This window comes from Notolabrus celidotus, chromosome 12 (assembly GCF_009762535.1).
Source record: "Notolabrus celidotus isolate fNotCel1 chromosome 12, fNotCel1.pri, whole genome shotgun sequence".
Taxonomy (NCBI): domain Eukaryota; kingdom Metazoa; phylum Chordata; class Actinopteri; order Labriformes; family Labridae; genus Notolabrus; species Notolabrus celidotus.
In genome coordinates this window covers 18,607,054-18,619,401 of record NC_048283.1, presented here as the reverse complement: position 1 = coordinate 18,619,401, position 12,348 = coordinate 18,607,054, and the positions used below count along the sequence as shown (strand labels likewise).

Sequence of the window (12,348 nt, the reverse complement as noted above, 5' to 3'; positions counted from 1 at the left end):
AAAATGTTCTTGATGAACACTAAAACTTCAGAAGACACAAAAGAGGACACAAGACAAGATCAAATTATGAAATTGTGCAGAAAAGGCAAAATTTGGTGCATCAAAAATGTTCAGAACTCAGGAAAACTATTTTGTTATTAAAATGTTGCCTGCTTGTCAGAAAGGTCTTAAAAACCACATAAAAAAGAAGTGTGATGAAATCTAGATCATGATCCTGCCATAGGAAAATAATGATACAAAACTTTTCCCACATTGCCGGACCCTAATGAGAAACATTTTCCTCCAGAAGATAACGTTTGCTCATGTGTACATGGCTTGTGGAGAGCTGAGGACTACCTAGTTACTGATTCATTGAGACAAAATTTAAAATGATTGTTATTAAATGAATATTTCATATATAACTTTTTGGATTCCTAAGTCTCAGTAGGAGCCACTGGCCCTGAAGTATTCTGACAACATCATATGTGGCCCTCTTTGAAAAAAGTTTGGACACCCCTGCCATAGACTGTAAATAAAGGTAGAGCCCTATGGTAGAGCCATGGCTTGTATTTATAGTCTTGGATGGAAAAAAAATCAACCAAAACTGAACAAATGTTCTGAAAACCTTTTATTTAATGGATTCATTGTTTTTACATTGGTCTTTACAAGTATCCTACAAACTCTGCCCCATTACCCCATGGGGAGTTTCCAGGGGGTGGCCATGGTCCCCCTTAAAATCGGATTGGCCACCCAATGGTCTTCTGAAACAATGATTGGGTATTTGCCTTGTCAGAGGTAGTACTTAAAGCTGGGGTTGGTAGTCAGATTAAGATACACTTTTTGTTATACTGGTTCAAATGATCTGTATGTCCCGATGGTAATCAATACATAATGTGTTCTTAAAAAAGAGCGAAAAAAGCTACTATCTACAGCTGGAGTAAACCTGGGAAATCACCAACCAATCCCTGCCATCAGGAGCCAAATTATGAAACCAATCAAATCCCGTCCTGCCGTTCTGCCCGCCTCCTGCGCGTACATTTCATGTTTGTTTATGTTTTTAACTTTCACTATGATAATGTTTTGGTGTTTTCTTACCGCTGAGTGAGACATGAGTTGAAGTAGTGCAAAACACAAACTATGTGCTGACCGGTTTCGAATCAGTCACGCGAATCAGCGGCGCTCGTGCATTTGGGTGGGGGCATTGTTTTGGAGGAGCTCAGATGGGAGACCATAGACTGTAAATAAAAATGGACAGCGTTGCTCCGCCTCTTCCTATTTTATGGTTCTGACGGCCAAAAAATCCCACTCCTGGGCGCATCCATTGTGCAGCCAGAGCCTGTGAAGCCACTGTAACGATTTCTGCCCTACAGCGTAGCGTCACAAGACGCTGTGTGTCCTTTGAAGTTTCCCTCTACGGCGGCTGTGAATCAAAGGAAACCCAGAAGTAAAACCCCGTTTTTTAAACTCTAATAACTAACGAAAAAGAAACTTTTCAGAAAAAAGAGGCCTTGAACACAAAACAGTCAAATAATAACTACATATCACCACAGCATACGGAAGTGAGAAATGTTCGTACGACGTGTATTTACTTTTTAAAGTTTGACTGCTCCCCCATTCAAATGAATGGGGGAGACAGATTTTTTTACCTATACCGCAGCCAGCCACCAGGGGGCAGACACTCTGCTGAAAGCTTCACCACCAGCCAAGGGAACTGCACCCCTGGGTTAGATGGAGTCCTGAGGAAATGCTACATTCAAATTCATACTAGTTTTCCATGACTACCAACCCCAGCTTTAAGTTAAGTAAACTACTTGGGCAACAGGCTGCTAGCAAAACATATTTTCTTAAGCACTTCCGCATTGGACTCATATTTTAAGACCGGAGGTTGCCGCTTGGAGTCAATAAGATAGAAAGGGTCAATAAATGTTATTAATTTATGTGTTTGCACAGTGTCTTCATGCCAACCCTGCAAAAGTCTGTGCCCCAGTTTGCCCCCCACCCCCAACCCCAGTCACATAAGTCTAGCTCCGCCCCTGGATTTCCCGGAAATAATCCAGAGTGTGACCTCCATGGGCATCTGGCACGGGTGTTGTTATAGTGACCTATCTGGCGCTGAAGGAGTTCGGCTCAGGAACCCAAACTGAGGACTTACGAGGGGGTCTCGTGCTTTCAACTATCTGTCATCGTGAGATTTAGACTCAAGACTTTTAAAAACGGCGTGGAGGCAGCCGTGGAGTCGGCTATCTGTCAGCATCAGCACCCTTCCTGTTCTGGATGCAGATTAAGCCACCGGAAGGATGCTGTGCTGCAGGGAGGAAGCGTGAGGATTGCATTGTGTTGAGGATGTAGGCTACTCTGATACCAGCCGATGTGTCATTTTTCATAGGACTTTTTCCTTTTTGTCGTTGTTGATACCTTGTAATATCAGCTGCCATGTTCCCATCGTGTTGTACAAAGCCGGCGGAAGGCGGCACCAAAAGGAGCTCCATGGCTAAACTGCTGCTCGGGGTCTTTGTGGTTTATATCCTCCACACTGTGTGGCTGCTTTACGGCTTCCTCAACACCAAACCCTGCGACAGAAGCAAAGGAGAGCCATGCATCGCCTCGTACCTGACAGCAAGACCCAGACTACAGGTAACCGCAGGCCTTTGTTTAATATATAATTAATATAGGTGACAAACACGCTGATATATTATTATAATATCCAATAGCTAACCAGGGATACACCAAATATGACTGTGTAGCTACATCTTAACCAGTGGTGGACAATGTACATGCAGCTTCATTACTTAAGTCAAAGTATAGATCCTCCTGGTCAAACATCACTCCAATACAAGTGAAAGTTCTTCTGTCAGATTATAGCTTGAGTTAAAGTACTGGAGTACTTGCTTTTAATAATACTGAAGTATTCAAAGTACTCTGTGATAGGTTGGCGACCTGTCCAGGGTGTACCCTGCCTTCCGCCCGCCCTTAGCCAGCTGGGATAGGCTCCAGCCCCCCGTGACCCCTAACGGGATAAGCGGTCAAGATAATGGATGGATATTCAAAGTACTTTTTAAAATATCTCAAAACGTATTTTCACAAAGCACGAGTGCAGTCAAGAATGCATGGGTGTACATTCTGCTCCGTTCTGTTTATCTACAACACATTACTTAATGTCTAAACCGTATAGAAAGTTACTACAAGCACAGACAAGTTTAAAATGTTCATCTGGAATAAGACAAGTGTGTTAGCTACAGTCCTCCACATGCTTTCTCAGGTTAGATGGTGATCTTTTGAAGGCTGTGATGAAGTTTGTGTGGTGAACAGATCAGAGATTTACAACAATACGATAGAGAATCTTCATCTTTCTCGGTCATAGCCATCATCCCCACGACTAAATGAACTGACTGATATGAATAACCTTTGACCTGCATTTGATCTTCACTCAACCAAGGTACGGCTACACAATTGAGACAAACCAAACACAAGTACATAAACAAAAAATAATACTCAAGTAAAGTACAGATACTCAAAAACAGTACTTAAGTACTGTACTCAAGTAAATGCACTTTGCTACTGTCCACCACTGATCTTAACACACTTATGTGGCTGGTTGAGTAGTTCAGAATAACTAAATATACTGTGATAGCAAGTGTTCCTAAACAAAAACTACAGTGGGTGTGTTCATCTGTATGACAAATTTATTAGACTATTATATTCACTTGGTTCTTTATCTGCAATAGCATCACATTCTATTTTGGCGCTGGACTCTAAAAATGGAAAAACTCCTTAGATCTCCTCTTCTTTTTTTTCTAGCTGAGTGTCTTCACCTGCCTCGTGCCAGACAACAGCCAACTCACCCTTGCTGTAAAAATAGATCCATTCAACCCATACTCTACTTTTGAACGGTAGGTTTGACACTTTGGTTTATCTGAGACCAAATCCATGCCAACATACATCACACAATGGTCGACAGAAAACAGAGGAGTTGTGTATTTCAAGTAAAGCAGTGTCAATATTTTACTGTGTTAATTAAAAGACGTTATTGTTTTAACATTGTTTTAAGATAAAACATATCTTATTTATCCATGAGGTTCAATGTTTAACTTCATTTTTTGTGTCCCTGCAGACAGGTGAATGTCTCTCTGCCAGAAGAGACTCGGGCAAATGGCACTCTGTATGCAGTCGTGTACATTCACAAAGCCGGTGTTTCACCTCTGGAGGACAGCAGAGAAGTCCACTTTGCCGCTCAGCTCACCACCTACATCAGTCCAACACATACAGAGGGACAGAGAGACATGCAGAAGGTAAAATGTCATTCAGTGTCTTTACGATCGAATCATATTGCAGCTGGTGTCTGAGATCCTGCAGCAAAATAGTTTTTTTCTGTGTCCTCATTAGAGGCCGAGTCCCAGAGCAGAGAACCCAGTGTCCCATTGGAGACCTCACTTGTCAATCACAATTATGTCAGAGGACTTCACCTTCAGCAAGGCAGGGCTTCCTAGTGATGTACGGCGCTACATGAGAGTGTAAGTCATACAAAGCTTTGGAGGTCAGAGTCAGACAGAGTGCTGTTCAGTGCTGACTCACTGCTTCTCATCAGGATGTCCTAGTGCTCAGGAGCTGTCTTTGAGAAAGTTTAACATAGAGTGAAAATGTATCATTTGAAAATTTAAGTTTTCTGCAAGCATCTACTTAACCTGTACAGTCTGTTCCATAAACTATGTACCATAATGATATGCATACATCAGCGGATCAAAATGAACACATGCAACCCTTTAAAATTAAGAAATATCTATTGAAAGCAACTTGTCATAGGTCATGTGTCCATAAGATCACTGGAGATAAAATCAGGGAGTGATTTAGGAGAACCAAAGATAAGACAGAGTCAGGTAGATCCAAAAGTATCTTGGAGGGGTGCCTTTAAGTTAGGCACCACTGATATCTATAATTTATTTACTTTTTCTTTTTTACCATCACGTTGGTATATGCTACAGCATTACAAGCATAGTTGCTACCATGTAAAAATCTGTTGACGATAGATACTGACCACATTGGTCAGGGAAATCTACAAAATCAAATTGCATTAGTTTGTATTGTCTAACTTTGTTCCTGTCTCTCCTGTCTGTAGCTCTCAGGATGGCCGACAGATGGTCTACCTTCCTCTGCTGCTGATAAACGAGCTCAGCCTCAGAGTCAGAGACCTCAAGGTATAAACATTTTAAATATAGATTCATAATCTCAAACTAATATCTGATATAATATCTAATAAATACTGGGATTTTGAATACAACAACTTTTCCTTTTCCTCTTTTCATTTGCACATTTAAAGGAGATCAGCAGCAGCACTGTTCAGCTTCCTCTGACTGTTTCCTATGAGGGAATCTCTTTGAGGGGCTTCAGGTTCTGGGTGCATTTACAAGATGTGGTTTACGCACTGAGACAGTTTGGTAAGCGTATAAGATAACAGACATGTGTAAAGATGTATAAGTTATTACAGAGGACCAGGGTTTCTAGTTGAGGACATATGATTACTATGTTTATCTAGTATTTATTCCTAAATAGAACCATAATAAACTCGCACACATTTCAGGCTATAGGTTGTCATATGAGATGAATTGTAATAAACATATTTGTGTTTCTCTAGGCTTCACAGAGGAGAACATTGATGAGATTAAAGAAACTTTAGTGGACTCCAACCTCTACCTGTTAGTGTTGACGGCACTCATCACAGCTCTACAAGTAAGTTTATACAACCAATCAAAAGCATAGTGTGTCACGAGGGAATGTGGCAGCTGAGGCATATTCCAAATGAAGCATTGCAAAGTTACATTTTTCTGCACGTGTGGTTTCTGCAGCTCATCTGTGAATTCCTGGCTCTTAAAAACGACATCAGCTCATGGAGGAAAAAGAAGAGCATGGCTGGAATGTCCCGGAAATCAGGTACAAAATGATTACACCGAACAAGCATTATTTTTTAAGGAATATCTGTTGGCCTTGTCATAGGAGTGCACTGATTAATAGGTTTTAGTAATCAATTTATTAAACTGATTGAGAAAAAAGTAAAAAATCCCGTATTTATTCCTCATTCATGTATGTCTTTTTTTTCTCCTCTCTGAGTCAAATGAAGAACTTTTATTCCGGTCTTTTGGAAACACTGAAAACTTTAAAGTAGAATTTTAAGTCAATTAAGTAACTGATAATCAATCAAATTGGCGATGGATTGTCATTTAAAATCAAGTTGCTGTCCTACTTTGTCAGTCAATAAAATATCGTCACCAGATTATCATTTTAAGCTGCAAATGATCTGCAACAGTGAGGAAAATATTGTTCATGTGAAGACTTTTTTTTTTGTGTTCCTTTCCTCTGTCTACAGTTCTGTGGCGCAGTCTGAGCACGCTGCTGATTTTCCTCTATCTACTGGAGGAGACCAGTCTACTCGTGCTGCTTCCTGTTGGATTAGGAGCAATTGTGGAGGTAAAGAGTGTTATCACACAGTGAGTATCAAATAAAGCTTAAAACTGCTAGTTTCAACTGACTGACCTCTCATCCTGTCAGGTCTGGAAGGTGTTTAAAGTGTTTAAAATCCAGTTTCAATGGAAGGGCTCCAAGCTTCATGTGAGTATGACATCATTCAGCCTCAAAGTTCACATTCATTTTTAACGTGTGTAAAAGGCTGTCATGTTGTGGTTCAGAAGAATCTAAATCTCCTTCCTTTTTCACTGTGCAGGTGGTTAAATTGGATGAAGAGGAAAGAAAGACAGTGGAGTATGATACCCAGGTATGAGTACATTTTTCCTAAATGATTCTCTGTCTCAGACTTTTTATCTTTTTTATATTTTCTATGTTCATTTTCCTCCCTAGGCGTCCAGATACTTGTCCTACTTGGTCTATCCTTTGTGTATCAGTGGAGCTATTTTCTCTCTGGCCTACTTACGCCAAAAGAGGTGAGCTGATCATTGTTTTATATATTTTTCTACTTTGCGATCCTTTGATTATCCTTTTATTTGTTTGATATGTTTTAGTGTAACTGTAACATTATAAACTTGTTCTGGTTACATCCTGGTTCCACCTACACTAAACAGTCAGATATGAATCAGACCTGAATGCTTCCAGAATAAAAGTAAAATGTTTTTGCTTTTATAATCTACTCCTCTGTAATTATTAAGGTAGCAGCTACAGCACATACATAAAACACTATGCCATATACTCATAGGGGCTTCTGGTTAATTCGTTAACATGAACATGTATTTGGTTTACAGTTACTATTCCTGGTTGATCAACAGCCTGGTGACTGGTGAGTTGACTTATATCCTTCTGTTTCATTGCAACATGCTCCTTTAATAAATATGGTTTATCACTTTATTTGAAGTTTTTCACTACAAGCCATGGGAATCTTCTCATTTGTTTATATAACTGAGCCAGTCTTCAGTGTTCCTAACACTTTAACTGTCGTCCTGTCAGGAGTGTATGCATTTGGCTTCCTGTCTATGGCCCCGCAGCTTTTCATCAATCACAAGGTCTGACCATCATCTTCACCTGAGGCAACAGAGCCCAGCCTTTATTGAAGTACAATTAAGTATAATTACTAAGTATAATATTAAAACTAGTATTGATAAAAGTAAGTATAATTATTTTATTATTCAGAGGGGCACTTGAATGAACTGTCAGCCTTTTTTCATACGTTTCCACTTTGTGTTTTTCCTCCGATCTCTCTGGATCAGCTGAAGTCTGTGAGCCACCTGCAGGGGACGGTGTTGATGTACAGAGTGAGTGTTACTTATTCTCTGGATTTTATTCTAGTTGTACTAAAAATCCTCCTCTTTGAATTTATGTATCTGTTTTGTTGTAGCTCTAGTTAGAAAGTCAGTTTATGTAATTTGTTTCTGAGTTCATTTTTCATCCACATAGCTCACTATCATCCCTCTCTCTCTTCTCCACCAGGGAGTGAACACACTGATCTCAGATCTGTGCTCCTGTGCCTATTTTTTCTCCTCATCTGGATCGTTCTCCTCCTCTCATCAACTGTCCTGCTTCAGGGATGAGCTTCTCTTCTTCCTATACCTGTACCAGCGGAGGTATGAATCCAACCCCTCTCCCCCCACACACAAACACACACTCTCAATGCATGACCCACCAAGCTTTAGAAAGACCAGATCTGGCATGAAACACAGAAAGACACATAGATGAATCTGACAGCAGACTTATGTATATCCAAAAGAATTTATGTGTCATTATTTTTCAAATTTTACATTCAAATATACAAACATTTACATTCAACAAATACCTGAATGACTTGTCTATATTTTACGTGTAATATTTACTTTTATCCCATATCTCTACCAGGCGTTACGCCTTCAAGAACCGAAGGCGAGAGCCTGGGACCCACAACAAAAAATTAAAGACTCAATGAGGGGAGCACAATTTTTATCCCTCCTTTTTCTGAAATAAATGCACACAAAACACACAGAGACTCATCTTTGAATAACAAAATGTGCGATAAACAAGATGTTAAATGGAGACTCAGGTAGGACACTCAAACAGTCCATGTGAGTCACAGCAGCAGCAAACTGATCCAGGATCAGCTCTTCTGCATCTGAGTCTTCACAGCTGCACACTCACTGCTTTTTTCTCAGCATCAATAAAGCTTCAACTTCACCGCTACAGTGGCTGATATCTCCAGACTCTCTGTGCTGCACATGATACGTTGGACTTCCTCAACAGCATCAAATCACCAGAAGAAACCTGCATTTGATTTTGCTCTTTAGCAAACAAAATCAAAGTGTTTCCTGATTCATTGTAAAGCAAATACCCTGTATGCTTCATAAATAGACATTGAATGTTTCAGAAAGAAAAAAAAAAAAAAAGCTTAAACAATTATTATGCTTACATGAAATGCATCATTATATCCAATGGTAATTCATCTGCATTATTCTCTTGATTCAACATGTTTGCTTTCTTTGGAAACCTTATCCTGTCCCTGACATCAACCTTAAAAAATGACCTGAGGTTTGGCTTTGCATGGCTTTACAGAGCAAGTGTACGATGATAGACATGTAGGTGAGTCCTGCATGCATCAGACCAGCAACTAAAAGCACTTTTCACTCCTCATCAGCTTTGATCTACCCAACATGTGTAGATTAGTAGTTCTTCTCATTTCTCCAAGATGTTTTTAGACTATCTCTTTGTTGTTCTCAGTGTTCATCCATGTACAGGCATTTTAAGACTGACTTTGCAATGCTAACATATATAAAGAGACAACACTATTGCCAGCCAGTTGTCTTGTAGTGCAAATATCATGATAGCATGTGTCTGAGATCCCCGCAATGCATTTTGACTTCAAAAATTCAGCAAAGCTGCCTGGTTGAAAAAGGTTGTAGAGATCAATAAACTTTTTACAGCCTTTTAATATTTTGACTCTACAGTGTTTGTTTTTGTAGATATGGAAACAAAGATCTGATGGTTCCACTCTCTAATAAAACATACTTTCATTTAATGGTGGAAAAAATATGTCTTTTAAGAGTTACTGCCTTATAGGTCAGTTATAAGGTAATGATGAGAATGAAATAGTTCATACTTTATGAGCCTTTTTCCTCTTCTAGCAAAGCTTGCTTTTTTAGCGTTATCTTCATCTCAAAATCATTAAAACAATCAAACCCATTCTCTTCTCATTGATTTGCCCTGCTTGGCCTCAACAGTTGAAGGACTAATGCATCATCTGACTAATCTAATATTCACCTACACTTACAGAGATCTGAAATTGTACATTATAAATGGAGAGTTCTTGTAACTGGACCATAGACTGGACCAGTGTTGTCTTGGTTACCTTTGACTGTTGGACAGCAGGGGGCGCCCTGCTGCTTCGACTAGGACAACTAACCGAACCAACCTCTACAAACCAGCTGACAGAAGAGTCACAGCAACACCACGTGACTCTTCTGAGGAAGACTGCAGGGAGTGTATAGTCGAAGCATGTCAAGGTAAAAAAAAAAAAAGAAGACACCGGTCGAGTTACAAGAAGTGTCTCACACATACAGTGTCAGACCAAATTAACTTTTTAAACATTGTACAATTCAAGAAGTACGTTCAAAAGCACAAATGTTTCTTTATATGAAAAGAAAAATAACTTAGGGTGTGGTGGCTCAGTTTCTAAAAAATGTCTTGATTTGCTGATTTTTCTTATTTAAAGCTGCTGTTGGTAGTCGTGATATAAACATCAGTTTGGAGAGAGATTTAGAATGTCAACACTACCCCACCCCACCAGATTTCACTTACTTCTCGTTCTTGTTCTATGAGGAAGTAGTGCCGGCTTCCCAGCCAATCAGGACAAGGTAGTAGGGGCTGCCACTCGACCAATCAGGACAGAGGGTCGAAGAGTAGCTCTGATTGGTTTGTGATATCGGGAAACGAAGGGGAATAAACACATTGCTTGATACAAAGGCATTGAAAAACACAGAGATTTGGAAATAATCTCAAATTACTTCAATTACTGAGTACCAATGGGTATTATGAACTTCTCTCCAAACCCAGCAGAAAAAAGAATAGCTTTTTACCCCGTTCCTACCAACTGCACCTTTAAAAACACAAATTGTTCCCTCTAATGTTGGAATCAAATAAAGCCTCTGACACCACTTCAAGAAAACTGCTTTCAATTCTCCCAGAAACTGCAAATACCAACTACAGTGGCAATAAAATATGTATTTCAATATATGGAATGATATTTGAATGTTTTAAAACAAATTGTAACAGAAAATAGAATGCAAAAATACTTACAAAAATTCAACATGCAACTTCATTACTGAAAAAAAAAATCTAAAAGCTTACAGAAAGAAGAACAAAATACTTCAAGTTAAACTGTGTCTTTGAAAATGTGCAGTGAGAGATAGTTTTGGCCACATTTAGACTGTTGCAGACTGTTTCCACCCTCAATGCAGACGATGTTTAAGCTTGTGAGTCTTGGATTGAAAATATAATCAGAAAAATAACCAAACCAAAACAGCATAATAGGATTTCACGAAGCGTTATGTTCTGAACTGTCATTTGTAGCCTCTGCATGCAGCCGTTTCTCTTTTTAGCACAGAACAGAAAAACTCTTTCATTGAAATGACAACCAATGAAAGAGAAGAATGGCATCCCAGTGTCTAAATCACAGAAGGTTACCAATCTGTTGTCATAGTCCACCCAGATGATGACTCTCTCATGTTTCTTCATCAATTTAAAGGGAACAGAGTCTTTATGTTGGGCTGTGCAGTCACAGTTATCCCCCAGCATTATGATCCAGCTTCCTTTTGTTGGGTCAAAGTTTAGATTCTTCTTCTTGAGTACAGACTCACTGACTACTCCTAAGAACCATGTGCCTCCTCCTGAGAGCTCAACGGCATAGCAGAACTTTCCTTCAGACAAGCCCATGTGTCCAGGTAGCAAGCAATAAAACACTTTCCTCTCTTCATCTTTCCTCTCTTCATCTTTCCTCTCTTCATCTTTCCTCTCTTCATCTTTCCTCTCTTTATCTTTGCCTTTCGGTATGGCCTGCACTTTAAACCTCTTCCCCTTCCTCCCACTCCTCTGTTGAACCCTCTGTACTTCTGCCTTTTTCCTCACCATCAGAGCCGTCTGGTCTACATTTGCTTCCGCTAAAGGGACTGTATCATGAGCGCTATGTTCTGTACACAGGGCACAAATTTTCATCAGGTCGTTCCTGCAAAAGAGCTCCAAAATCCTGTTGTGTTTCTTGCATATTTTGTTCTCCAAGTTGTGCACAGGATTGGTCAGCTTGTGTCTCTTTAAGGCAGCCACGTTCCGATGAGGCTCGAGGTGTGTCTCGCAAAAAGAGGTCAAACAAACCAAACAGGTTTTGGAGGCCTTGAACTTGTTACCAAGGCAGCAGTCACATGCCACCTGCCCTGGTTTGACAGATTTGTTGTTGGAATTCAGATTTTGTTTCTTGAAGTTCTCCACAACCTCCCTGAATGCAGTGTTGACACAAAGTTTGAGCCCTTTGTTGAACTTGTCGTTGCACAGAGGACACTTACACAGCTCTTTGTCTTTCCAGTGCTGGCTGATACAGGCCTTGCAGAAGTTGTGTCCACATGGGATTGAAACAGGCTCTGTGAAGACATCAAGACAGATGGAGCACTGGAACTGGTCCTCTGACATGAAACTGCTGTCTGTGGCCATGCCTAGAGGAGAGAAGAAGTTCTTAAGTGAGGTCCATGGTTGTGATTATTTGGTACTTCAAAGCTACTAGAAAGACCCCCAAAAAGCCAACAACAGCAGTTTATTCTGCAGGTTTCATATCTGAAACTTTGTGTCAGTCCAAGGCTTCCAACTGAAGTTTAAAGAAAAACAAATAAATAATGTATAATCATATCATAATCAACTAAACAT

General features: G+C 39.9%; 2 protein-coding genes across 4 annotated transcripts in view; one reads left to right on the top strand and one right to left on the bottom strand.

The window, feature by feature from the left end:
• The first annotated feature begins 1,975 nt into the window (after positions 1-1,975).
• LOC117822413 (cleft lip and palate transmembrane protein 1-like protein) lies at positions 1,976-8,428 on the top strand. 3 transcript variants are annotated; one of them, XM_034697120.1, is made up of 18 exons: positions 1,983-2,299; positions 2,408-2,613; positions 3,778-3,869; positions 4,091-4,268; positions 4,363-4,490; positions 5,093-5,171; positions 5,294-5,411; positions 5,609-5,703; positions 5,820-5,904; positions 6,338-6,438; positions 6,520-6,579; positions 6,692-6,742; positions 6,826-6,908; positions 7,224-7,258; positions 7,426-7,481; positions 7,686-7,730; positions 7,906-8,039; positions 8,308-8,428. In XM_034697120.1, the coding sequence occupies exons 1-18, from the start codon at positions 2,254-2,256 to the stop codon at positions 8,372-8,374; spliced, it is 1,659 nt and encodes a 552-aa protein (XP_034553011.1). In that variant the 5' UTR covers positions 1,983-2,253; the 3' UTR covers positions 8,375-8,428. The 3 variants fall into 3 exon arrangements, 2 of the variants coding, with proteins under 2 accessions (XP_034553011.1, XP_034553012.1); XM_034697121.1 differs by having other exon boundaries at positions 1,986-2,324; positions 2,437-2,613; XR_004633168.1 differs by lacking the exon at positions 8,308-8,428 and having other exon boundaries at positions 1,976-2,299; positions 7,426-7,530; positions 7,906-7,977.
• LOC117822416 (E3 ubiquitin-protein ligase TRIM8-like) overlaps positions 8,171-12,348 on the bottom strand; it is a 4,368-nt gene continuing 190 nt past the window's right edge. The window contains exon 2 of the mRNA XM_034697124.1: positions 8,171-12,140. Coding sequence (XP_034553015.1) covers positions 10,903-12,138 — 1,236 coding nt within the window. The 5' untranslated portion in view covers positions 12,139-12,140 and the 3' untranslated portion in view covers positions 8,171-10,902. The remainder of the gene's footprint in view (positions 12,141-12,348) is intronic.

Bases quoted from the DNA above. Each gene is read 5' to 3' on its own strand.
- LOC117822413 (XM_034697120.1), top strand. From the start codon at position 2,254: ATGCAGATTAAGCCACCGGAAGGATGCTGTGCTGCAGGGAGGAAGC. The intron at 5,412-5,608 runs GTAAGCGTATAA...GTGTTTCTCTAG, and splicing joins TTACGCACTGAGACAGTTTG to GCTTCACAGAGGAGAACATT. The intron at 7,259-7,425 runs GTGAGTTGACTT...TCGTCCTGTCAG, and splicing joins GATCAACAGCCTGGTGACTG to GAGTGTATGCATTTGGCTTC.